The sequence below is a fragment of the Plecotus auritus genome, assembly GCF_963455305.1.
Source record: "Plecotus auritus genome assembly, chromosome: 4".
NCBI classification, from domain to species: Eukaryota; Metazoa; Chordata; class Mammalia; order Chiroptera; family Vespertilionidae; genus Plecotus; species Plecotus auritus.
In genome coordinates this window covers 186,569,021-186,594,498 of record NC_137775.1, presented here as the reverse complement: position 1 = coordinate 186,594,498, position 25,478 = coordinate 186,569,021, and the positions used below count along the sequence as shown (strand labels likewise).

At 41.1% G+C, this 25,478-nt stretch overlaps 2 protein-coding genes across 9 annotated transcripts in view; one reads left to right on the top strand and one right to left on the bottom strand.

Moving 5' to 3' along the window:
• Positions 1-24,443, bottom strand: part of SEPTIN7 (septin 7) — a 62,338-nt gene extending 37,895 nt beyond the window's left edge. Inside the window, 3 exon segments of the mRNA XM_080665705.1 lie at positions 2,713-2,815; position 24,280; positions 24,282-24,443. Of these exon segments, the coding sequence (XP_080521831.1) occupies positions 2,713-2,815; position 24,280; positions 24,282-24,340 (163 nt within the window). The 5' untranslated portion in view covers positions 24,341-24,443.
• A 443-nt stretch (positions 24,444-24,886) lies between these two features.
• HERPUD2 (HERPUD family member 2) overlaps positions 24,887-25,478 on the top strand; it is a 98,492-nt gene continuing 97,900 nt past the window's right edge. Inside the window, exon 1 of one of the 8 annotated variants that reach the window (XM_080665711.1) lies at positions 24,887-25,421. The gene's annotated coding sequence lies outside the window, so the exon portion shown is untranslated. The remainder of the gene's footprint in view (positions 25,422-25,478) is intronic. The other 7 variants (XM_080665708.1, XM_080665713.1, XM_080665709.1 and 4 more) reach the window with 7 other exon arrangements.

Sequence of the window (25,478 nt, the reverse complement as noted above, 5' to 3'; positions counted from 1 at the left end):
TTACATATTTTCTCTGAAAATCAAGATGATATCAGTATTAAATGTTTTTATCTGGCCCTGGCTGGTGTGGCTCTGGCCACACAGTGAAACATTGCAGGTTCAATCCCCTGTTGGGGTGCATACAGGAGAAAACCGTGTGTGTGTGTGTGTGTGTGTGTGTGTGTGTGTGTGTGTGTGTGTGTGTGTCCCTCCCTCAAATCAATGAAAACATATCCTCAAGTAAGAGGTAACATTTTAAAAAAATATATTTTATCTAGAAAAATCTCACAGGCATTTAAAACTCAATCTGACCTGCATACACCAATATTATTCTACTAAGTATATGTTCAAGAAATTACTCTTTAGCCCGACTGGAGTGGCTAAGTGGCTGAGTGTTGACCCATGCACCAAGAGGTCAGTGGTTAGACTTCTGGTCAGGGCACATGCCACAGGTTGCAGGCTCAATTCCCAGCAGGGTATGTGCAGGATTCAGCCAAACAACTTGATGTTTCCTCTCATTAGTATTTCTGTATCTTCTCTCCCTTACCCTTCCTCTCTTAAAAAAAAAAAAAAAAAAAAAAAAAAAAAAGTCAATAAAATCATTTTTTAAAAAATAAGTTATTTTTTTATACTAACATTTTAATATCAAAGTCTTTTTGAAAATCATTATAATTATCGTAAAGAACCCTGGAAATTCTCTTACAAATTAAAAAAATGATCTTATATTTGTCTACAGTTTGTCATTTAAGATCACTAACATTACATATGTAAATGTATTATTTCTTCACATATAATGATCATGTTACCAACTTATGGAAGAAAAGGAATGTTCTATAGAAGTTTTATCCATATAGCTATAGACTCACTTCTACTCCAGACCAGCAATTTGGAAGCTAGGCATACTATACTACTCTACCTGTGACCGGTAAGTTAATTAACTAATGTATTATGGTCAATTGATAAAAATATTTTTCCCTTCAATGAAGGAGTATCTTATCTAATAAAGAGGGAAAATGCTAATTGACCATCACGCTCTCGCAAATATGGCGGCGCCCACAGCCAATAGGAGGGAATATGCTAATTGACTGTCACGCCCTCAAAGATGGCGGCACCCACAGCCACAAGATGGTGGCACCGTCCCCTCAGCCCCGCTGGGGCGGCAGGTGCGCGGCATGGCCAGGACCATCCCCAGGCAGGTCCGGCCACTCCACTCGCCTGCGTGTGGAGTCCCCCAGTCCCCTCGGCCCCCCAGCCGCCAGGGCCAGCCTGAGGCTTGCCTGTGCCTCGGATGGTGGCTGCCTAGCCGCCCAGGGCCAGCCCAAGGTGCAGGCAAAGCCTCAGATGGCGGCTACCCAGCTGCCCAGGGCCGCCCAAGGCTCAGGTAACCAGGGCCGGCCAAGGCTGGCGCTGCCGGCAGTGGCAACAGCAGAGGTGTGATGGGGTCATTGCCTTCCCCTGATCTCCGGGTCACCTCCCACCCCTGAGGGCTCCCAGACTGTGAGAGGGGGCAGGCCGGGCTGAGGGACCCCTTCCTCCAGTGCATGAATTTTCATGCACCAGGCCTCTAGTTTTATAAATAATTTAATCTAAGTCAATACCAGGGGTTGACTGTATTAGCAAAAATTAATGCATACAACGTAAAGGCCCAGTATCAACTCAATTTTCTTTGTCAAGGACAGTCAATCCATTATCCTGCTTTTAACCTTCTTACAAAGTATAGACAAATACAATAAAGTTGCATCATACTTAGGATTTGTTCTAAAGTCAGCCTATATGAGATGAAAATATTATAGTCATTTAAGATTAAGACTGTCATTTACGTCTATTCATCTTACATATGGTAATGTGTTCCTTCATATACAATGATGATGCTACCAACCTAATGTCAAAATAACCCTTGACAATCTCTTAAAATTGACTACATGCAGGGTAAGGTATTCACAGAATAAAGCACAGGAAAAATGAGAGTGAATTAAAGAATAAGGAGATTCATATTTCACTCACTCCAGGACTTACACTCAATGAATGAATTCCTGGGGTAATAATTTGCATGATTATGATCCTTCCTACCCTATCCTTCTTTTTCAAATTGAGAGCACTATGTTTAAGTTAAATGCTCATGTGCTATGATGCTACTTAGCAATATAAGCCACAGAAAAAAATTATCCTGGAGAAGTAAGTAATCACCAGATGCTATTTCCTCTTGTAGCATAACCGAGTGAAGAGAACTTCTCTAGTGTTCTATTCCACCTCCTCCCCACTGCTTGTCAACTTTTAGTTTCCAAAACTGTGTCATCTTTAAAAAGGAGACAAGAGCCGAAACCGGTTTGGCTCAGTGGATAGAGCGTCGGCCTGCGGACTGAAGGGTCCCAGGTTCGATTCCGGTCAAGGGCATGTACCTTGGTTGCGGGCACATCCCCAGTGGGGGGTGTGCAGGAGGCAGCTGATCGATGTTTCTCTCTCATCGATGTTTCTAGCTCTCTATCCCTTCTCCTCTCTCTTCCTCTCTGTAAAAAATTAATAAAATATATTTAAAAAAAAAAAAAAAGGAGACAAGAAAACATATAAATCCTGTTATACCAAGCTAAATTTTAAAATGTATTCACATAAGAGAAAATATAACACAGGATCCCTGCAGTTTTTTGGACTATTGTTTTCTTAAATTCATCCAGAGTTGATTAATAGATTAAAATTTAGATCAAAATTCAATTTTAGGGAGAAATCATATCTTACCCACAACCATAAGTGTGAATTCAAACCCTCTCTTCACCGATTTCCTGTATACTTGATTTGGTAGATTTGCAAATCCCACATAGCCTTCAAGGTTCTTCTGTTGCTGAGAAAAGAAAAAAGGGCCAAGTTATTCATATATCAACAAACTCTTCAATCACACATTTCAAATTCCCTTCATTAACCTATTTTTGAAAGCGATACAAACTATTATTCATGGCAAATAAAAGACTTCTAATGGTATCAATAAAAGTATTGGTTAACTGCAGCAATGGACAAAATGAATTAAGCATGAGTTAACTGACAATATAATAGCCAAGTATAAAAATCCAAGGAAAATAAAATAAAAATTTAAAAAACCTGCCTCCAAGCAAAGATTTCACTTTATAGTGAGTTAGTCACAATAAGATTCTGACCAATCAACTTAAAAAGAAACAACAAAGGATTATTCACAATATAAAATCCCTTAAAATTATATTAAGAACTCTTCTAGTTATCCCATTTGTTCATACTAATTACCACAGGCATGAAAAAAAAAAAGTTGAGTTTAAAGCAATTTCTCCACAAATTTTTGAAGGCTCTCATGACCCAGTGTTAATCAATAAACAGTATCTTTCATGCTATTATACCAGACCCAATTATGTTACTTCAAGTTTCACATGATCCTGCTGCCTCTATTCAGGGAAATCAGATTTATCCTGGTTTTAAATTAGAATTCAGTTTTATAACTTTTATGTTTTCTGATGACCTCAATATAATAGTTTCATGAGTAATTCAAAGAAACTTACTTCTAAATTGGTTTAGTGAATAAGTCTGATTTTTAACTTACCCATTGGTGAGAAAAACTGTCCATAGTTCAGGCCATCTGAGTAGAGTCTTATTAGTTAATTTTACTTAGAGGTAGGTCTTATTCATCATTAAAATATAATTGCAAAATATTTCTAAGAGGTACTCATTTCTCTTAAAAGTTTTTGTAACATTTAAATTCTCATTTAAAAAACCTCATATGAGATTAAAGCATTAATTTAACACATTTGGATTTAACAACAGTCTGCATTCCTCACTGGTATCACATATGTAGTTAAATATTCTATCCATAACCTTTTACCATCTTTTCATTCACATAAACTAATTTTTAAGCAAAATGTTGAGACAAAAAAGCCAATTAAATTGAAAACCTAATTTTAAATAATTAGGATACTGATCAGAATATACTATTTTAAAATAAAATATCTGAGAGCCTACAATGTGTAGAGCTAAAACTATGTATTAAGTTAAGGCTTCCTTGGCTTATATTTCATCCAACTATAAGTTAAATTTAAGTTAATTTAGACTGAAAAAAGTCTCTGTATAAATTATCAAGTATACTCACAGCTACTTTGTAAAGAACACATTTCCATCATTCCAGTGTTCCAGATTCCAACAGAACAGATCCACAGAGGAACAGTAAATGAAGAATTCCAAGAATTGTACATGACACATTTAGTCCAAACAGGAGAGGAAATCCATTGGAACATAGCAAAAGATAGGGAAAAAACAGAAAGTTACTTACATGTAATTCAACAAATCAGAGGTAAATTACAAATAAATTAAAGGCAGACTTTTCTCTACACATGTCAATAAGCCTTTTTTTTTTTTTTTGAGGGGTACAAGGCCCAGTGAGTTTAGTTCATTTTCAGCAGCTCTCTTGATGAAATATAAAACAGAAAACCTCCTACCTTTTAAATGCCCTGCACCTGAAGTGTTACGAGAAATGGTGGGAAAGCTGTCAAGCATAAAGTTTTAGGAAGGTACACAGGAACCAAGTTTAAATCCCAATAAGAAAAAAATGTCAATTTTGCTGTCAGTCACTGAATTAAGACAGCCCACATCAGATAAAGACAATGTTTAGGTGAAATATTTACACGGTGCTGTATTTCAGGTTTCATTCATTACCTAAACTAAAATTCAGAACTGGAAAAAATGCAGGCTCATGGATGGATACATGGAAGGGAAGGAAGCTAAAGATGGAAAGCAGAAACAAATGGAAAAATGAAGTAAATGTGAGCTGTGAAACTGAAAGACAACTAATGAAGCACAAAGAAAACAGAATGCCCTTGAACAAAAGGTCTGTGAAAAGTGTGCATTTTTATTCTATACTGACATGAATCTGTGAGTTATATTACAACTTGAAACAAAGATGATAATGATGCTAACTCTTCACATGTCACCTTCACAGCAAGGCCCACCCTGACCACCTTATCTAACATTATAATCCCACTCATCACCTCAGAACTTTGCTGCTTTATGATTTTCTCCTTAGCCCTAACCACCATCTAACATACATTGTACTCATCTTGTTTATTGCCATCTCTGCCCCAACCCACCTCCAACTAGATTGTAAGCTCCATCAAGGTAGAGATTAATGAATTATATAAATTGTGGCATAAAAACAAAACAAAAACCCAACCAAACAAAAAAACACATGGCCATCTGGGAGAGTTGAAGAAGTTACAGAGAAAGTATTATCGGTTGCATATTCAAGAAACCCACCCAACAAAAAGCATAACAAAACCGCCTCAAAGTCTGCCCCCTGTGTCTTATTCCTTGCTTTATCCTCATCTCCTAGAACATCTTTGGCATATAGTATAATTTGAGGACTAAATTAAGAAAAGAGAAGTATTCTAGGCAAAGTGGCAGGCCCTAAAAGTGGGGATGAACTTTTACTTCCAGGAACCAAAAGAAGGTACATGAACTGTAATGATGTGAAGTAGTGGACCAGGGGATGAGTGACAGAAAATGAGGTCAGGTAGGCAGTCAGGGGCCAGGTCATGTGGGATCAGACAAAAGAAACATGGCTGCTATTTTAGGTATGATGGGAGGCCACTGGAGGGTTTCACACAGGCAGTGACCTGACCTGATTTGTGTTTTAAAGATAGCTCTCACTGTTTAGAGAAGGAGTGAAAATAAGGAAACTAGTAAGGAGCCTACTGCAATAGTCCAAGAAAGAAAGGGTACACTAACTTTAGATGGTGTAGATTAAGATCAGAAGGATTGAGAATGTCTTGAAGGTAGAACTGTCAGGACATTGCTAATGGACTGGATTTGACTGGTGAAGGAAAAAGAGACCAAAGAAAACTCCTAGGCTTTTAGCTTGAACAACTCCATGGCTAGTGATATCTCTTAGGGAAAGAGGCAACAATAGAGAAGGAAAAGGCTGGAAAGGTCAGAGCCAAAGTCGCCAAAATAAAAAAAGTCTTTGAAGATGCTCAGTTTGAGGTGTCTATTATATATTCAAGGAGAGATGTCCAGCAAGCAATTAAATTCTAGGGTTAGTTGGTGCTGCAAACATAGATTTTGGAATCATAAGCATATAGATAGTATGATGGAAGGATTGAAAAGAGCAACTTGTTTTAGAAACTGCTAAATATACTTTTCAGTAACAACAAAATTGATCACGGGGTGTTGTAATAAACTGGAAGCCCAACAAAATCGGAATTTGAGGAAAATTAAGATATATTCCTAGTACAATCTACTTAAAAATCTTCAACTCCTCCCATCTTTACAAAATGAAAAGTTCAGCCCAAATTACCTTAATATGACCAGAATTCTATCTCTCCCCTTGGTAACTACAATTAAAAAAAAAAAAGAATCAGGCTACAAATATCCAAGGTTTATTATCAATAACTTTAAATATCAAAGATAAACATTGGGTCTTTCCTATATAACTGCAAGTTCAATCTGTACCCCTTTAGGTCTTAAAACATAGGTATGTTGTATATTGTTTTACACACTGACAAAAATAATTACATTTCTTTCTCCTAAAATGTAGGTTAATTCTAAATATAAATAAATAAATAACACACCACAAAAGGAAGAGATATTAATTCATAAAATTTACTTATCTATTATTCAGTGTATTAACAAAAGCCTTACATCATAAACAGAGATACAAGTGTCTAGCACTTGCTTAATTAAACTCCTACCATCTCTTACATACAAGGAAAGCGTTTAAAAACTTAATCACTTAAATGTTTTAAATTTTTAAATATAACTGGTATAAAAATACCTAGATTCTAGATTTACTGTTACAAAAACATTAAGATGGTACAATATTACATAGGCATGTCTTAAATGTTGGTTTTGATGTCCCTTCCAATATTTTTAAAGGTTCATGTCTCGGTTTGAATGCCCCCTGCTCCTCCTCCTTTACTGAGATGAGTTCCTGTTTTCACTAACCAAAGGAAAGTAAAAGGATTTTTGCTTTTTTAGATAGAAAGGTGGGGGGACAGCACTGTTGGTTTTATAACAAACCTTTATAAGGGCAGTGAACACCCCTGGCCAGGAGAGTGGCACGGGAAGCTCCTTCCCAGGAACTAAACTCACTACTTCAACATTAAGCTGCCATAGCTTTGAACTATGTCTGTGACCAAATCTATTTTATCAAAATTTATTTTGTGCATCTGCTACAAGATATGTACTAAGGTATTAGGGGAAAAAAGAGGTCTTAAGGGTGTTACACTTAGTGTAAAACTGGACATAATTAAGTATATTTGGTATGACTTGTTGGGTTATTTTTGGGGTCTGGAAACACTAAAAAAAATTTCCATATAAATAATAACTGCTTCTTTGCTTTACACATTTCAGTTTATAAAAGGTTTCACAGGAATACTCCATTTTCATATAGTGAAGGAAACCTGTACTAGCTGGCACAGTATTTATCAGGTACCTTTAAACATTTTCTTGTGTACATACTAGACAATTAAAATAATACAGAATGGAATGGCACTAAGAAACTGGCAGAGTAAAGATCTCAGAAAATTATCTCCATTGAAAGAAATGAGAAAACTGGTGGAAATTATCAAAATCAACTTCTCCAGAACCCTGGAAATTAACAAAAGGCTTGCAGCAATCCAAAGGGTGCTTATTCAATAAAAAGGAATGAATCTCAGCAAAAACAGCAGCTCTTTTTGCATTTTAACTTGCCCATTCTCATCTCCCCTCTCCAGCACCACAGTAGCCTTGAAAACCAACAACATGCAATAATGGCAAAAATCAGCAGCTGTTCACAACTGGAAGAGGCAGAACATGCTCCTTCAAAGCTTCATTCCCCAAGAACAATCATTATTTGACATGTCTGGTGGTTCCCCGAAAGATTCCACAAGATAACCAAACCACTAAAATAATCAGAGACTTCAATGACAACACATATCAAAGAAAACAGACTTTACAGAATGAGTTCCCCAAAAGTTGATAAACAACAAACAGCAACAATAAACCCTGTGGAATGGGAGAGAGGAAGAATCTGACCCCAGTTGCCATACTGTATTACTTAAAAGTCCAGTATTCAAGAAAAAATGATGAGAAATGCAACAAGACAAAACAAAAAACCCTCTACAAGAATGTACGGCCCATATAGAGGGGAAAAGCAATCAATAAAAACAACCCCAAGAAAGCCCAGACATTAGGCAGACTTTAGATATGTTCAAAAACTAATGGAAAGCATAAGAACAATGTTTGCCAATACAGAACATCAATAAGAGACAGAAACTATTAAAAAGAAGCAAACAAAAATTCTCAAGTTGAAAAGAACTATAACTGAAATGAAACTTCAGAACTTGACAGATGTAAAACTTACCTTTCAGTGTACTTAGATTAAATGTAACAGGATTAAACATTCCAGCCAAAAGGCAAAGACTGGCTGAATGGAGTTTTAAAAACCATGACTCAACTGTATGGTGCCCACAAGAAACACTTTTAGAATCACAGATACAATTAGCTTGAAAGAAAAAGTTTAGGAAAAGTAACAAAAAGAGAGTTAAAGTGGCTACAACACTGACTTTAAGACAAAGATTGTTACTATAGACAAAAAATGTTTTATGTTGACTAAAACAAGTATTTATCAAGAAGGTATAACAGTTATAAACAAATATGCTCCTAACAACAGAGCCCCAAAACACACAAAGCAAAGACTAACAACATGGAAGGAAGAAATAAGACAATTCAACAAGAACTGGACTTCAATATCTCATTTTCAAAAAGGAATAAAGCAACTGGACAGAAGACAAGGAAAAAGAAGATCTGTACACTACCTTTCACTTCTAATTTTTCTGTCTCCTTTCTTACAGTTATCTTCTTATTTATGCAAAAATCTAGGGAGAAGCTAAAAACTAAACCAGAAACTAATGAGATTGATTGTCCATATGGATGGGTGGAACTGTGATAGAAAGGGGGAACCAGAATAGAGTAAAAAAATATGTAAGGTCTGAGGGACACTTGTGGACATACTGTTTTTATAGAGTTGACTATTAATACCACAGTAATGTTTCACATATTCCAATAAAAAGTAACCTAAATCAGCCAGGATATGAGAACACAAAATAAACTAAAAACAAGTAACAAATGAAGCTAACTGTACTTCAAATCAGTAACATTACCACACTTAGAGCGGGGAAGAAAAAAACGTAACTTTGAAAAACAGTACTTTGACCGTATAAGACTAAAGACAAAAAGTATATACAAATACTATACCTGAGTAAGTAAATAACACCAATTATGAAACTACATTAATGTGTATACCAGAATTGAACAAATATGTAAATAAACTGTGGATGAACGCCAGGTTTTTCACTGTTGGAGAAAGGAGTTACAAACAAGGTAAAGAAAAAGAGTAGATTGAACCTTGTGTTAGTGGACTGGAATTGGCATATCAGTATGAATTAATGACTTTTACATTAATAAACATATACATATACAGTGCTTATATACACATAGAAATTAATACAGATGTGTGAATATACATAATTATGTAGTTTTCTAGATCTGCTAAAGACACCTAGAAGCAATGACCACTTCTAGTGCTCAGACCTTTCATTCTAAATACTATTCTCAAATAAAAAGAACTTGGACTCCTTGGAGAAATGACTGATTCCAGGACTTAGGAAAGGAAAATACAAGATGAACCAGAAAGTAAAGAAGTACTCCAAAAAATTTAAGGGGCATGTTGAAAGAATAGGAGCCAATATGAAATAGCTCTCAATAGTCATATTCAGGACAATTAGATAAAACTTACATTCGTTTCCCTATACAAGTATTAACAAGTAACTGAATGAATGAATGTGACAGGCAAAATTATTAATAGATTGTGGATAAAAGTATGATGAGGAATAAGTTATTTGAATAGTTCAAAAAAGCACTAGTATCTAAAACATACAAGTCAAGAAGACAACCCCTTAAAAATGGACCAAACATTTCAATAGACCACCAAAGACATGGATGGCAAATAAGCACATGACTAAGGTCCTCAACATCATTAGTCATCAGTAAAAGGCAAATTAAAATCACAATGAGGTATTTCTACAATTCTACTAAAATGGCTAAAATTAGTGAGTGACCACCTCAAGTGAATATGTGAAGCACCTAGAGTTCTTATACACAGTTGATAGGAATGTAAAATGTTACAACTATGTTGGAAAATAGTTTAGCAATTTCTGAAAAAGTTAAACATACACCTACCTATGACTTAGCTTAAGAACACAAGAAAAATGTAATCATGTGCCACCACCACTTACTACTTTAAAAAGAAAAAAAAAAAATATATATATATATATATATATATATATATATATATACACACACATACACACACACTACAGGCCCAATGCACGAAATTTGTGCAAGAGTGGGCCTTCCTTCCCTGGCAGCCAGCACCGGCTTCCCTCTGGCACCCGGGACCAGGCTTCCCTCGCAGCCCCAACTTCATCTGGAAGGTTGTCCAGAAGGACGTCTGGTCTAATTAGCATATAATGCTTTTATTATTACAGATTTATTGATTTCAGAGAGGAAAGGAGAGGTAGAAACATCAATGATAAGAGAGAATCATTGGATTGGCTGCCGCCTGCATGTCCCCTACTGGAGATAGAGCCAACAACTCAGGCATGTGCCCTGACCGGAAATTGAACCAGTGACCTCCTGGTTCATAGGTCGATGCTCAACCACTGAGCCACACCAGCTGGGCCACTTACTGCTTTTAAGAAAAGTTTACCAAAAAAAAAAGCTGGAAAGCAAATATATTCAAATTTTAACACTGGTTGTATTTTGCTAAGTGGATTTGGGGTAATTCAATTTTATAATATTTTCTGTTTTCCAGATTATTATTAAGGAACCTGAAGCATTTCTATTAAAAAAAAAAAATCACAAAGAAAGAAAATGAAGTCATGTTCACCACAAATCAGTATGTTGTTTTTTTTAATAGACAAATCAGGTGTTCTTTATTTTCCATTTCTGACAGGTTCATTAGACCAGCAGTCACCAACCTTTTGGACCTCACGGACCACAAGTGGTCCGCAGACCACCAGTGGCGATTGCTGAATTAGACTGCAAAGGAAAAAGGAGTAATTCTGACAAGATTTCAAGAAAAATTGTAGGATATAATTCTGACAAGCAAGGTACAGAAACACTGGAAAGTTATAAAGTAAGATTGATCAATAGCTGATTAGTTGTATGCCAAATTCAACAGAATTGTACACCACCAGGATCCATCTTAATTAAATCCAGATAACATCATTCAATACTTTTGATAAAAAAACATAAAAGATATGTTTGTCAAACTGGCAGATGATAAAAACTGAAAAAGGTAATAAAAAGTTTATATGACACACTCAGAACCAAATTAAATTTTAACATAGAAATATGTGGATCTAAACCATTACCATTTTCCCCACCCCAAACCAGAATTTGAAAGACAAACTTTCAGTTAAGATCAGAACTATAAACTAAGACTACAAAAATAAGAAGGTGAAAGGACATTTTTCAGCCATTCAATTAACAAGTTGCTCTAATTACCACCACAACAAAAAAAGTGAAGAAGTTAAACCAATAGCAGCATGAAAGGAAAAAGCAGGAACATCTTAGCTGATGCTATGCTCCATAAATCAATAGCTACCCTCAAAGGTAATTTACCTTTAGATTTCATTAATAGACTTATAGCAAGTAGAATGAGACAAAAGATAGTTATATTCTGATCTGTAATTTTACGATCACAAGATATACAGTTCTTGGTTTCAGCAGGGAAATGTACAAAATAAAGTTCACAGGAGAGTAACAATGATGGTTAGAAGCACATAACCCCCTGCCACAAATATTGTTAAAGGGAATGGAAAGACCAAATCTCTACAAAAGACTCAGGGAGGGTTTTTTAAAACTATCCTATATAATAAAAGGCTAATATGCAAATCGACGGAACGGCAGAACCACCAGTTGCTATGATGTGCACTGACCACCAGGGGGCAGATGCTCAACGCGTGAGCCTCTGCGGCAGCATTCCTGAGCTGCGGCAGCATTCCTGAGCTGTGGCAGCAGGCAGAGTGGGCGGGGATGAGTGCAAGCGGCAAGGCGCCTGGCCCCAGTTCTGGCTCCTCCCTGGCCACCTGCCGGTTTAGGTGCGATCCCCGCAGGCCAGGTACATGAATCCAGTAGTATATTTTAATAAATAAGAAATATGAATACCAGTATCTGCTCTAACTTGGAGCTATGCTCTGGTGAGTAAATTACATAACCTTTCTAAGCCTTAGATTGGGATAATGTCTTTATGAGGTTATTGGAAGATATACATATATTTTCATACATATACATAAGTATGTATACTAATATACATGAATGAAATATTTACCACTTTACAAAGAATAAGTACAATGTGCAATTATTAAGGTCTCTATTCTTTGCAGATAAGTGATTCCCAATCCTGGCTGTAATGAGAAGTATTTGGGGAGCTTTATAAAAAAGTTACCTGGGCCTCAGCCTAGAAACAGAGTAGAATCTTTTCCTGGTTCATAGGTTGACACTCAACCACTGAGGCTGGGCGACAAGTAGAATCTTGCTGATAGGGCCAACAAAATAGTATTTTTAATAAGAATCTTTAGAAGCCTACACTATAAATAGAAAAATATTTAAAGTTCTATAATTGGCCAACTGTAACAGCAGTATTTGGGGTACAATAATCTTACAAAGACTTACTGAATGAAGTGGGAAGAGACTGGAAGCAATGAGACCAGTGAGGAAACTACTACTCAATAGGAAAGACAATACTTTGTTCATCTTGGTTAGATTCTAATTTGTTAAATGGAATCCACTAGAGAGTAACTATATGTAGAACACTCACCCTTCAATTAAAAAAAAATCATTGGAATCTCTCAGCCCTACCCAGTAACATCTAACACAGATTCAAATAAAAGTTTCCATCAAGCATTAACTCCTTTCTTATTCCAGGCCAGTACATTTATCTCATATAACATGGTATATTTGCCAGTTTATGGTATTACTTCTTCACTTCCTCTGTGTTGATCAAATACTTAACTTTCAAAAAGATAGCGTTTGCAACTTTTAAGCAAGTCTAAAATAGCTCCAAAATTTAAAAAAAAAAAAAAAAAAAAAGGCCCTGGCTGGGTTTGATCGTGGTTAGAACGTCCGCCTATGCATCAAAGGGTCTCAGATTCAATTCAAGGTCAAGGGTGGGCGTGCATGTGAGAGGCAACCAATCAATGTGTCTTTTTCACATGGCTGTTTCTTTTTCTCTCTCTCTCTGCCCCTCCTCCCTTCCTTCCACTTTCTAGAAATCAATGGAAAAAGTATCCTCCAATGAGGATTAAAAAAAGAAGAAAACAAAGGAACTATCCTATCTAATAAAAGAGTAATATGCAAATTGACCGTCACTCAAACACACAAGATGTCTGCCTCCATGCGGTCAAAGATGGTTGCCCCCATGTGGCCACAAGATGGCTGCCACAAGATGGCCAGCAGGGGAGGGCAGTTGGGAGGGACCAGGTCTGCAAGGGAGGGCAGTTGTGGGCGATCAGGCCAGCAGGGGAGGGCAGTTGGGGGCGATCGAGCCTGAAGGGGAGGGCAGTTGGGGGCGATCGAGCCTGAAGGGGAGGGCAGTTAGGGGTGACCAGGCTGGCAGAGGAGGGGAGTTGGGGGCGACCAGGCCTGCAGAAAAGGGCAGTTGGGGTGGGACCCAGGCCTGCAGGGGAGGGCAGTTAGGGATGACCAGGCCTGCAGGGGAGGGCAGTTAGGAGCAATCGGGCCAGCAGGGGAGCAGTTAGGCGTCAATCAGGCTGGCAGGGGAGTGGTTAGGAGGTGATCAGGCTGGCAGGCAGAAGCGGTTAGGGGCAATCAGGCAGGCAGGCAGGTGAGCAGTTGGGAGCCAGCAGTCCTGGATTGTGAGAGGGATGTCTGACTGCCCGTTTAGGCCCAATCCAGGTAGGGGATCCTATCTGGATCGGGCCTAAACAGGCAGTCGGACATCCCTCGAGTGGTCCCAGATTGGAGAGGTTGCAGGCTGGGCTGAGGGACACACACACCTGTGCATGAATTTCGTGCACCGGGCCTCTAGTCTACACTAATAAAACAGAAATATGCAAATTGGCTGTACATCTGCAACGCCCATCGGCCAATCAGAAGTGAGCATGCAAATTAACCCAACAAAGATGGTGGGTTAATTTGCATACGCAGGCACGGAGCAGCCGGGCAGGGCAGGACGCCTACTATGAGGGGAAGGGCGGGGGGTGGAGGGAACTACAGGAGCGGCGCTCCGTCCAGGAACGAGGACTGCAGGCTCCCAGGTGGCCGGGAGCGAAGCCAGGGGAAGGAAGGCCTATTCTTGCATGAATCTTCTTGCAACGGGCCTCTCATATCTATATAATTATCTTTCTAACAGCACAGCACCATGGTCAAACACAAACTTAACTACTTTTGGTGAGTCCGCTTGCCAGCCAAGTGATTCTAGTTTTATCTTTTTGGCTCACAGCTGAATGAAACCTCCTCTCATAATGTAACTCCTAGTTGTTCTGTATTAGACCAACTTTTATATTCTATTATGAAATTCAAAACAGAACTGACTATAGTTCTATCTAGGATCACTAGTTTCATCCTTTCTGCCAAGTTCTCAAGTTTCCAAACTTAAGCTAGAGATAAGTTAACCACTAGATTCACCCTTTCCAGCAACAAGAAAACTAAAAGACAAGTTCTTGGCTGTGTAGCTCAGTTGGTTAGAGCATCATCCCTGATATGCCAAGGTTGCAGGTTCAATTCCTGGTCAGGGCACATACAAGAATCAACCAATGAATTCATAAATAAGTGGAACAATATGCACAATCCATGATCACAGACAATAGGGTGCTAAACGCCTGGGACGGGGTGAGGGGGGTTGGAAGGGGTCCATGGGTGGGGAGGGTGGGAAGAGAGGGGGACATATGTAATACTTTCAACATTAAATAATTTTTTAAGAGATGATAAAAAATAAGTGGAACAAACTATTTCTCTCACATAACTCAATCAATAAATATCCTATATAATAAAAGCGTAATATGCTAGTCAACTGCTCGACCAGTCGCTATGACGTGCACTGACCACCAGGGGGCAGATGCTCCAACCGGTAGGTTAACTTGCTGCTGGGGTCCGGCCGATCGGGACTGGGCGAGAGGGCCGGACATGCCCTGGAACCCTCCTGTGGTCCCTCCCCGGCCGGCTGGCCCCCATCACCCCTGATTGGGACTGGGCGAGACGGGCCCAATCACCAGCCAGGTCGAGGGACCCCACTTGTGCATGAATTCGTGCACTGAACCTCTAGTAAAAAATAAAAGACTACAATTTGTCCTCTAAGCATGTATGTACTAGTATGGTCTTTGCAGATTATATAATGACTACATAGTTTGATTTTTGAGGTTCTTTTCTATTTGCACATTATTTTATACCCCATAAAATATCAATCACTTCTTCTTTATTTCATTTTCACCCAGCATATCAATATACAGAATACAACTGGAAAACAGTAATAAAAATCTAACTCAATCCTTAAAAGGTAGCAGACCTTCAATACAGAAATGAACCAGTAAATAAAAGCTGACAAGGAAAACAAAGATTTGTAAAAGCAAACTGGATAGTTACAAACTCCAGGGACATAAGAAGATAAATATACCCATAGAACAGAAAAAAATGAAAAGCAATGTACATATAGTTTAAAAAGCAAAAATGATTATCATATTGCATTATTTAATAGTTCCATATAAGTCACAGCATAAAACAAAATATTCCTGATGATGATTTTAAGAAGTTCAGTATATTCTACTGAAAATATGGAACTAATCAGTTCATACATATCAAATCTCTCTCCAGTAATATAAGAAACAGAAATTAAAACAAGTTTAATGTACTAAACTAGGAAAATAACTAGGGAGGGCAGAAGAAGTTTGCTTAAAGATACTCTTTAAAACAGGGGTGGGCAAACTTTTTGACTGGAGGGCCACAATGGGTTCTTAAACTGGACCGGAGGGCTAGAACAAAAGCATGGATGGAGTGTTTGTATGAACTAATATAAATTCAAAGTAAAGGAGTGGAGGGGAGAGCAAGAGAACCCTCCGCTCTTTCGGCTCCGCGGGCCGGATAGAACAGCCGAACGGGCCGGATCCAGCCCGCGGGCCGTAGTTTGCCCACGGCTGCTTTAAAATAATACTTAAAATTCTAAAGTATTGAAACTACAGAATAATGAAAAATGGCTAGGCAAATTAGGATATCAACACTGGAACATCATGTATATATTTAATACATATGTTTAATTCATATTTAATTCATGTAAGTTAATACACCAAAATCCACATTAAATATTAAGTGAATAGTATCTTGGTTTTGTATAAAATGTAAGAGTTTATAGAGTACTTTTACAAATACTACCACATAATATGTAATTCATGCCAGAGATTTTCAATCCTGATGGTTCATCATAATTAACTAAAATACTGAATATGCACATTTTTTGAACCCCCACCTCATACCTCATGAATTAATGAGCCTCCAAGTATTAAGCATATTAGAAGTGTTTCCAATGCCTGACCAAGGTTAAGAACCACTAACCACTAATATACCTCTAATTACAACTATGAAAAAATTTTAAGTAATTAAAAAAGAACACAAATTAACTTTTAGTGATCGAAATAACTTAATGTTTTTTATTCCTTCTGGTTAATTTGTTTAAATTAATCATAAAAGGAACTAAGTGTGTGTGTGTGTGTGTGTGTGTGTGTGTGTGTGTGTATATATATATATATATATATGAAACTTTTTAAAATTAAAAATAGTTTTAAATGTTGGTGGTTGACGGTATATTAGTTACTGAAAAGTATTTCCCTGTTTAGAACACCTCACATCCCAGAATACTAACAAATGAAGTGGTACCCTGGTCATTTTAATAACAATATAAACAGAAAGCACTAGAATAAAAGTACTATGAAGAGTTTGCCTCCTCTTAACACAAGTAATGATCTCAATGAAAATATTTATAGATTCTCTAAAACTGTACCAAAGTCTTCCTCAAAAAAAAAGAACTTGAATTACAATCTGAATGAACAATTTGAATACATAAGGATACAAAATGTCATTGTGTAAAGAAACACCTGTATGACCCTTAAACAGCTGCTGTTGTGAAATATGCCAGGAGAAATTTTAAGTAAGTAAACATTTTAGTATTACTTAAGAAATCATTGACTTCTGGCCTAACTTTGAAGAATGAATGAGTTTCACACAAATCACTTTATCCTAATTTCCTTCAATTCTGCTCACCAAAGCACAAATATCAACCTAATCTAAAAAGAAAAAAAAAAAACAAATGTATTGACCAAACTACCAGTATTGCTTTTGTTCAATATGTCAGATTCAATTATTAAACATAAAAATTCTAAGCACAAATGAATAAATTTATAATAATCTTAAAATGTTTATTTTCCATCCAAGATCTCTCCTAATCCTGAGACATGCCTACTTAGCTATCTCCCAAGCCTCTCAATTTCATGTGTGTTTTTTTTGTTAGTATGTTTTTGTTAATCTTTATCGGAGGATATTTTTTTCCTTTGATTTTTAGAGAGAATGGGAGGGAGGGAGTTGGGGGGGGAGAGGGAGAGGGGGAGGGGGAGAAAGAAGGAGAGGGAGAGGGAGAGAAATATTGATGGAGAGAGACACGGATACAGTTGCCTCCCACACATGCCAAATATGCAAACCCGGTACCGCCCTTGACCAGAAATCGAACCCATGCATAGGCCAACACTCTAACCACTAAGCACACTGGCCAGGGGTCAATTTCATGTTTTAAATCGCCTATCTGAAGAGATGATACCTACTCTTTTATTTTTTTTTAAGTAAATCTCCCATCCACACCTTCCTCAGCTAGCCAATTTCATCCAGAAAGCTCAAACATTTCTGGGTTTGTTATCTACCACCTACATCCCCTCACATACCACATATCTCACAAACATCCCTGTACCTCATGCCCTTTGCCAATGCCCTAGTTATGTCCTTCATCTCTTTTTAGTCCTAGGACAGCTATGTTAACCTTCCTTGTTTCATTGGCCACACCATGGTACTCTATCTTCCCTACTGGAATTAACATCATGTTGCTCATTGTTACCCCTTGTCTTTTAAAATCCTTCAATAAAGATTTTTTTTAAATCCTCAACATACAGCCGAAACCGGTTTGGCTCGGTGGATAGAGCGTCGACCTGTGGACTGAAGGTCCCAGGTTCGATTCCGGTCAAGGGCATGTACCTTGGTTGCGGGCACTTCCCCAGTGGGAGGTGTGCAGGAGGCAGCTGATCGATGTTTCTCTCTCATCGATGTTTCTAACTCTCTATCCCTCTCTCTTCCTCTCTGTAAAAAAATCAATAAAATATATTTTTTAAAAAAAATCCTCAACATACAACACAAGATCTCTGCTTACTGCTGAAACCGGTTTGGCTCAGTGGGTAGAGCGTTGGCCTGCGGACTGAAGGGTCCCGGGTTCGATTCTGGTCAAGGGCATGTACCTTGGTTGCGGGCACATCCCCAGGGGGAGGTGTGCAGGAGGCAGCTGATCAATGTTTCTCTCTCATCAATGTTTCTAGCTCTCTATCCCTCTCCCTTCCTCTCTGTAAAATATCAATAAAATATATTTAAAAAAAAAAAAAAGATCTCTGCTTACCGCTCTAGTCTCATAACCTACACCACTATGATTTCACACCTTAGAATAAGTATCCTTTCTCCTCTGCCTAATAACTTGCACCCAACTTAAAGATTCATCTTTTCCATTTTGGAAAAGGTATCCTTCTCCTACTACTCCCACTGTATACATACCTTTAAATCATATCACAAATGATTTAGTAAGTAAATATTAAAGTGAAAAGAAACAGTCCTTGAGTTTAAGAAACTTACAATGGATACAGAAAAGTAGTTAATTGCCATATATTCTAATACCTTTTTTAAAGCTAAGATCTGAGTGCTTGTTATATGCCAGGTTAAGAACTTGCCATGTATTATCTCATTTAATTTTCCAATAACTTTGGAGTCCTACTTCTTTTTACAAAGAAGGAAATAAGAAAAAGTTCTGTTATCTTCCCAAGATTCAGTTGAGTTTTAGGGACGTGAATCCAGGCCTAACTCCAAAACCTAAGCTCTTAATCAATCACTATGCCTTCTATTTCTGTCACAGCATTTAACTCACTTTCCCCAGTGCCTGACACACAGCAGGCACAAGATACAAATTTGTTAAATGAATGAGTGTGAGTGTTAAAGTCCTAAGCTAGTTACAATATCATCAACGCTACTGCTTTAATTAATAGTGTCTTGTGTCCAAGAATTCAAAAACTCTGCGAAACTAACACATGTGAAAAGATCATCTCCCAAGTTATTCATCATGTCATGGCTTATGATAGCAAAACATCCTATATAATAAAAGTGTAGTATGCAAACTGTCCCCTCAACGAGAGTTGTCTGGGAGTTTGACCAGGGGGCGGGGTCGGCCCCGGGAAGGGAGGGAGTACCCGGCTAGCAGCCAGCAGCTGCTAGGGACCCTACCAGTACGGCCTCTAGTTAGAATAAATATCTATCAGAAGGGGACATGTTAAACAAATCACAGCCTATCCATATATAGTTACGTACCACTTAACAATGGGGTATGTTCTAAGAAATGAGGTAAGCAATTCTGTCGTGCACTTCCACGAACCTAGATGACATATAGCCTACTACACACCTGGGCTGTATGGTTTAGCGCCAGGGGTCCTCAAACTTTTTAAACAGGGGGCCAGTTCACTGTCCCTCAGACTGTCGGAGGGCCAGACTATAGTTTAAAAAAAAAAACTATGAACAAATTCCTATGCGCACTGCGGGCCCGGGACGAGTCAGCTGCTAAGCAGGACAGGCAGTGGCACCCGGCGGGCCAGATAAATGTCCTTGGCGGGCCGCATGTGGCCCGTGGGCTGTAGTTTGAGGACCCCTGGTTTAGCCTGTGCTCTTAGGTTATACACCTGTACAGCATGTTACCGTACTGAATACTGTAGATGATTTTAACACAATAGTAAGTATTTGTGTATCTAAACGTAGAAAAGGTACAGTAAAAATATGATGTTAAAAGATTAAAAATGGTACACCTATATAGGGCATTTATATAAGGGGCCCTGATTGACCCTCCTGTGTTAGGTTCATCAATTATACCTTGTAAAATACTGACCTAATATAATGTTGTATGTTCAATAATTACTGACCATGTCTCACAAAAGTCCACTAATCCTATAAAGAGGTAATATGCAAATTGACCATCATGCCCTCACAAGATGGCTGCCTACAACCAAGCCAGCAGGGGGTTTAGTGAGGGACGACCAAATGACTGAACAAGCAGGCTGCCTGGAGTGACCAGGTTGACAGGGAGGGGGCAACTAGGGGCGATCAGGCCGGCACGCAGAGGCAGTGAGGGGTGATCAGGCCAGCGGGGGTGGGGACAGTTAGGGGCGACCAGGCAGGCAGGCGAGCGATTAGGAGTCAGTGGTCCAGGATTGTGAGAGGGAAGTCCGACTGCTGGTTTAGGATAGGGCCTAAACTGGCAGTCGGACATCCCCCAAGGTGTCCCAGATTGGAGAGGGTGCAAGCTGGGCTGAGGGGACCACCCCCGCACAGATTTCGTGCACCAGACCTCTAGTTAAGTGATAAATGTACAGACACACAAAAGCTACCTAGATGATTCTGATTCCCAAGTTTGAAAAATACTAACTATTAAGTGTTAGGAGTTCTAGGACAGTGGTCGGCAAACTCATTAGTCAACAGAGCCAAATATCAACAGTACAACGACTGAAATTTCTTTTGAGAGCCAAATTTTTTTAACTTAAACTTCTTCTAATGCCACTTCTTCAAAACAGACCTGCCCAGGCCATAGTATTTTGTGGAAGAGCCACACTCAAGGGGCCAAAGAGCCGCATGTGGCTCGCGAGCCGCTGTTTGCCAACCATGGTTCTAGAAGGAAGAACTATGGACTAGATGGTTAAGAAAGATTTCTTGCTTCTCCATTTCCTACAATGCTGAATGGCTATCACCCAGCTCACTCTGGCTTTGACATGAGCTCCTCTCAAGCACTAGCCTCAGATCTCTCTATCCACACTAGCTATACAGAGTACAGAATAAATGAATCCAAGTAAGAAAAAGCCACATGCACTTAATACCATTTAAGTTTTTCCTCCTCACACCAAGACCTCCAACCTCTTGCACATACTGCACATCCAAACTATGTATTACCTAGAGAGTTTTTACAAATTTTTACCATAATTCTTAATAAAAAATACATATATATCCCAAACAATACTTATAAAACAGAATTTAATTCTGCCCAAATTTATACTAAGTGCAATGTACTGCTATTTTCTATTTCTTTCCTACCTTTTTTTTGTTAATCCTCACCTGAGGATATTTTTCCCATCGATTTTTAGAGAGAGTGGAAGAGAGAGGGAAAGACAGAGAGAAATATCGATGTGAGAGAAACACATCGATTGGTTGCCTCCTGCAGGAGCCCCAACCAGGGCTGGGAGGAGCCTGCAACCGAGGTCCATGCCCTTCACTGGAATCAAACCCGGGACCCTTCGGTGACACTACCCACTGAACCAAACCCGCTAGGGCGCTTTCCTACTTTTTAAAAAGCATTAGGAGAAATCCACAAAATTGATTTCAAGATCAACTAATAGGTCTCAACTTGCAGTCTGCAAAACACCGCTGTAGAGACCAACAGTCTACATTTAGCAGTATGCTCTCATCTGGCAGGCCTAACCTATAATCATGCTACCTTAAAATTCGACTCTGCAAAACACATTTTTTCTACATCACTTTCATTGTATAATCTCAAATCATTTACAATTCAAATTTAGTACAGTAAACATATCAAAAGTTTTGTCTTAAAATTTAGTAAAATACATAAACGTTAAAATAAAAGGTTTCAATCTCTAATCAAAATTGAACATGGCTTATTAGCTCAAAATGTGAAACATGGTTCTCGACTGGTAATTTAGTAGGTAACAATACTCTATTGGCAAAACCCAGAGTAGAGCATACGTATTATGAATATGCATACCAATGAATTATAAGAAGTCTGAAACCAAAGTGCTCTACCACTGTCTTCACTGCCTGGCCTTGTCATCTGACCACCCCCATGCATGAGACCTTGAAAACCACAGATCTAACTCTTCCTCCTCCCCAAGCTTTTTTTTTTTTGGGGGGCGGGGAGGCGGATATCATCTGTGTTGTTGTCAACCCTCTACAATTGCTTTAAGGTCTGTCAGGATCCAACCTTATCTCAAACTAGCTCAGAAGTTCTGGCAAGGACTTATTTAAGATTATTTCTATGGGAAAATCCATAAATCTAAACAACCAACTTTATAACAAAGTTCTGAAACATAATCTATTGATAATACTACCTTTCATGTAGTTACTACTGAATACCTTATCTGCAAAAGAAAACCGGAAACCAAAAAGTCTTAACTAAATTACAAATGTGTATATATATATACATCCTTCCTGTAAGTTAAAGTCTACTCGACAAACACAAAATGAAGTTCTATAATCAGTTATGAATTTCAATTCTGTAAACCTAACAGCACAGGTGACATTTTTAATAACTTTATTGAGAGAACCCGGCTTCTCAATAAAAAGGAGGGAAAATAAAAAGAGAACCAGGCTCCATCGCGTTGTCCCACCACAGATGGACGCGATGTGACCAGATAAACCATCTCTGCAGCTTCCACATTTATTTCATAGCTCCACTCACCCTCTCTCCTCTCGCCCCACCCCATGAACAGCTGGGTGGGATGAAAGATCGCTTCCTGCCCGCCTCCTTTGCCCCTTCCCTTGCTATTTGGAGGAACTAGGGATCGAGGCAGCAGCAACGAGCTTGGTCACCGTTTATATCCTAAGGGCACCAACCATCCTTCAGTCTATCAGGATTCCATCAATTTCATCTCATCGCTACCTGTACATTTAATGCCTAAAATGTCTCCTCAACGTGCTCATAAGCTGTGTGGTGGTGGTGTTGGGGTGGGGGGGTGCTGACCATATTCATCACCTGCATGTATGTAAATCTGTGAAACAAGTAACATGCTTTTGAACCTAGTCTGCCTGTCCATTTAGATCTTCAAGGGCACTCAGTACTCTTCCCTTTCACCAAAACGGAGCCAAAAGGCATCTTAAAGTTGAACTCGAACCATAAACTCGCAACAATGTTATTTCAGTCACTAAGCGAGCACCTGGATGTCACAAATTATTTCCTCACGCTGTAAAAACCCCGATTTGAAACAGTGTACTCTCACCCCGTAACTCAGCGAAGGGACATAAATGTGTTAGAACAATCTCCGCTGCTGACTGCCCACTACACACACAGTCTGAAATGGAACTCGGCAGTGGAAAATGTGAATGAAACGGCCTTGCTCTTTTTCCAAACGTGGGGGGAGGAAAGGAAATGAAAGGGCTCCTTAAAGAGAGTAACTGAGAATACTGAAACACTTTCGAAAATCAACCCCCTTAAACATCACCAGGCAGGGTCCCTCCCTTTCCCTTTCCCCGCGACCCTTCCCACCCGTTTCCACTCCTCGGGAGGGCGCCCTTCCCTGCCGTTCTTTCCCTTTTTTCTTACAAATTAAGCCCAAAGCAGGCTCCTTATTCTCGGTCCTCAAGCCTCGCCCGCCATCCCCGGCCTTCGGGGCCGCGCCTGGGGGAAGGAAGCCCGAGCGGCGGCAGGGGCAGCGCTGCAGCCACCGCCGCCGCCTTCCCGCAGTCTCAGCCCAGCGCATCCTTCCTCCGCCCTCCCGCGCCCGCCCGGCCGGCCCACACCTCCCACCTCCTCGCCGGGCCGCTCCCACGAGGGGAGCTCCCGCGGGGCTGCGGCCGGCCGGCCGCCCGGGGAAGCCGGGCCGCGGAAGCCGGCGGGTCGGGCATAGACGACCCCCTCAGGCTGCTCCGGCCGCGGCGCCGGAGGCCGCGGCTCCCGTCTTCCCGCTCCCGGGCCCGCCCGCCGGGGCACAGGAAATGCCGCCGCCTCGGCTCCCCTCGCCTTCAATTCAAACTGTCACCGCCGCCGCCTCCCCTCCCCCCGGGCCCGCCGCCGCCGCCGCCGCGCCCGGGGCCCGCCGTCGCCCCCACCCCACCTCCTCTCGCCGCCGCCCCCGCCTGGCCTCAGGGCGTTCCCCCTGCCCGGTCCGCGGCCACAGCGGCCCCCCGCGTCCGGAGCCGCCGACCCGCGCCGGGCGGCCCGGAGCTGAGACTCACCCATGGTGCTGCTGTTGACGCTCCTCTCCTCAGCAGCAGCGGATCTCGCACTGACCGACATCCCCTCCCCCTCCGCGACCAGCCCGGGAGCGGCGCAGCCCGCGATTCTCCAAGGCCGCCTACGCCAGTTCCGCGGCGCAGCCGCCCGGCGTCGCTGCCCCACTTGCGCAGCTCGCAGCACCCGGACTCCTCCTCCGGCTCGCGCCCGGCCCCCGCTCCCGCCCCCTCCGGAGAGGCTTCCGGGCTGCGCGGAGGCCGCTTAGATCTCGCGAGATTTCCCCTTCCCTGCCTCGCCACCCTGCTCCATGGTGGGCATGACTTCATTGGCGTCCGCGCTCGTTTGCCGCTCGAGTGCGGCCGCCATGTTTAAGTTGGCGGGGTTGGGCACCTCCGGGGCCACGGGCAGACAGGCCTCAGCAAGCTTCTTCAACACTGCCTCTAAGGTTAAACCCTCACGTTCGTCAGCGCAGAGCCTGAGGAAGGTGTGAGGGAAAGGCCGCTGGGGCGCGAGGGTGGGGTTGCCCTCACTAAACATGGCCGCCGCGAGGGCCGCCCCGCGCGATCTCACGTCAGAGCTTGGAGAGGCGGGCGCCGCCCGGTTGGCCTCAGCGCCTCCTTACGGAGTTGGCGTAAGGCGGAGAGGCGCCACCGGGAGAGGCCCGGCTGGGGAGCGGCGCTCGGGGCGGGGGCCTTGTCCGCGCCTGGGCTCCCGGCTACCGACCTGGCGGCGTTGTGAGTGGAAGGGAGAGACACTTGGAGGCAAGCGTCTGTGCCCCGGCCATCCCCGCCTCCTCGGATTAGGCCCCGGGGGCCCCCACACCCCCCTAGCGCTGTCACTTTGGGGGCCGGGCACAGCTCAGAGGTCGGCTGCGCAGCTGCCCCCGCGGACCCTCCACGTTAGGCTCACCCTGTGCCCGGGTTCGGCCTCGTGGAGCGCACACGCTGGTTGAGAGAATGAATGGGCACACGTGAGACCCCGGGGTGACGGGGGACGAGGCATCAAGGGCTGAAATGGTGTGGCCCACGGGGGCGGCTGTGTCCCTGGGCCCCTGGAGCCGCCGCCGAACGCTCTCCAGTGAGAGCGTCCCTCTGCCCAGAACCATCCACCGGCTCCTGTGCCCTTCCTGAAAACGAAGGCCTGGGTAATTCGTGCACATGTGTTATCTTTCCTATTGAGCTGCACGTTAGGACTCAAAGAG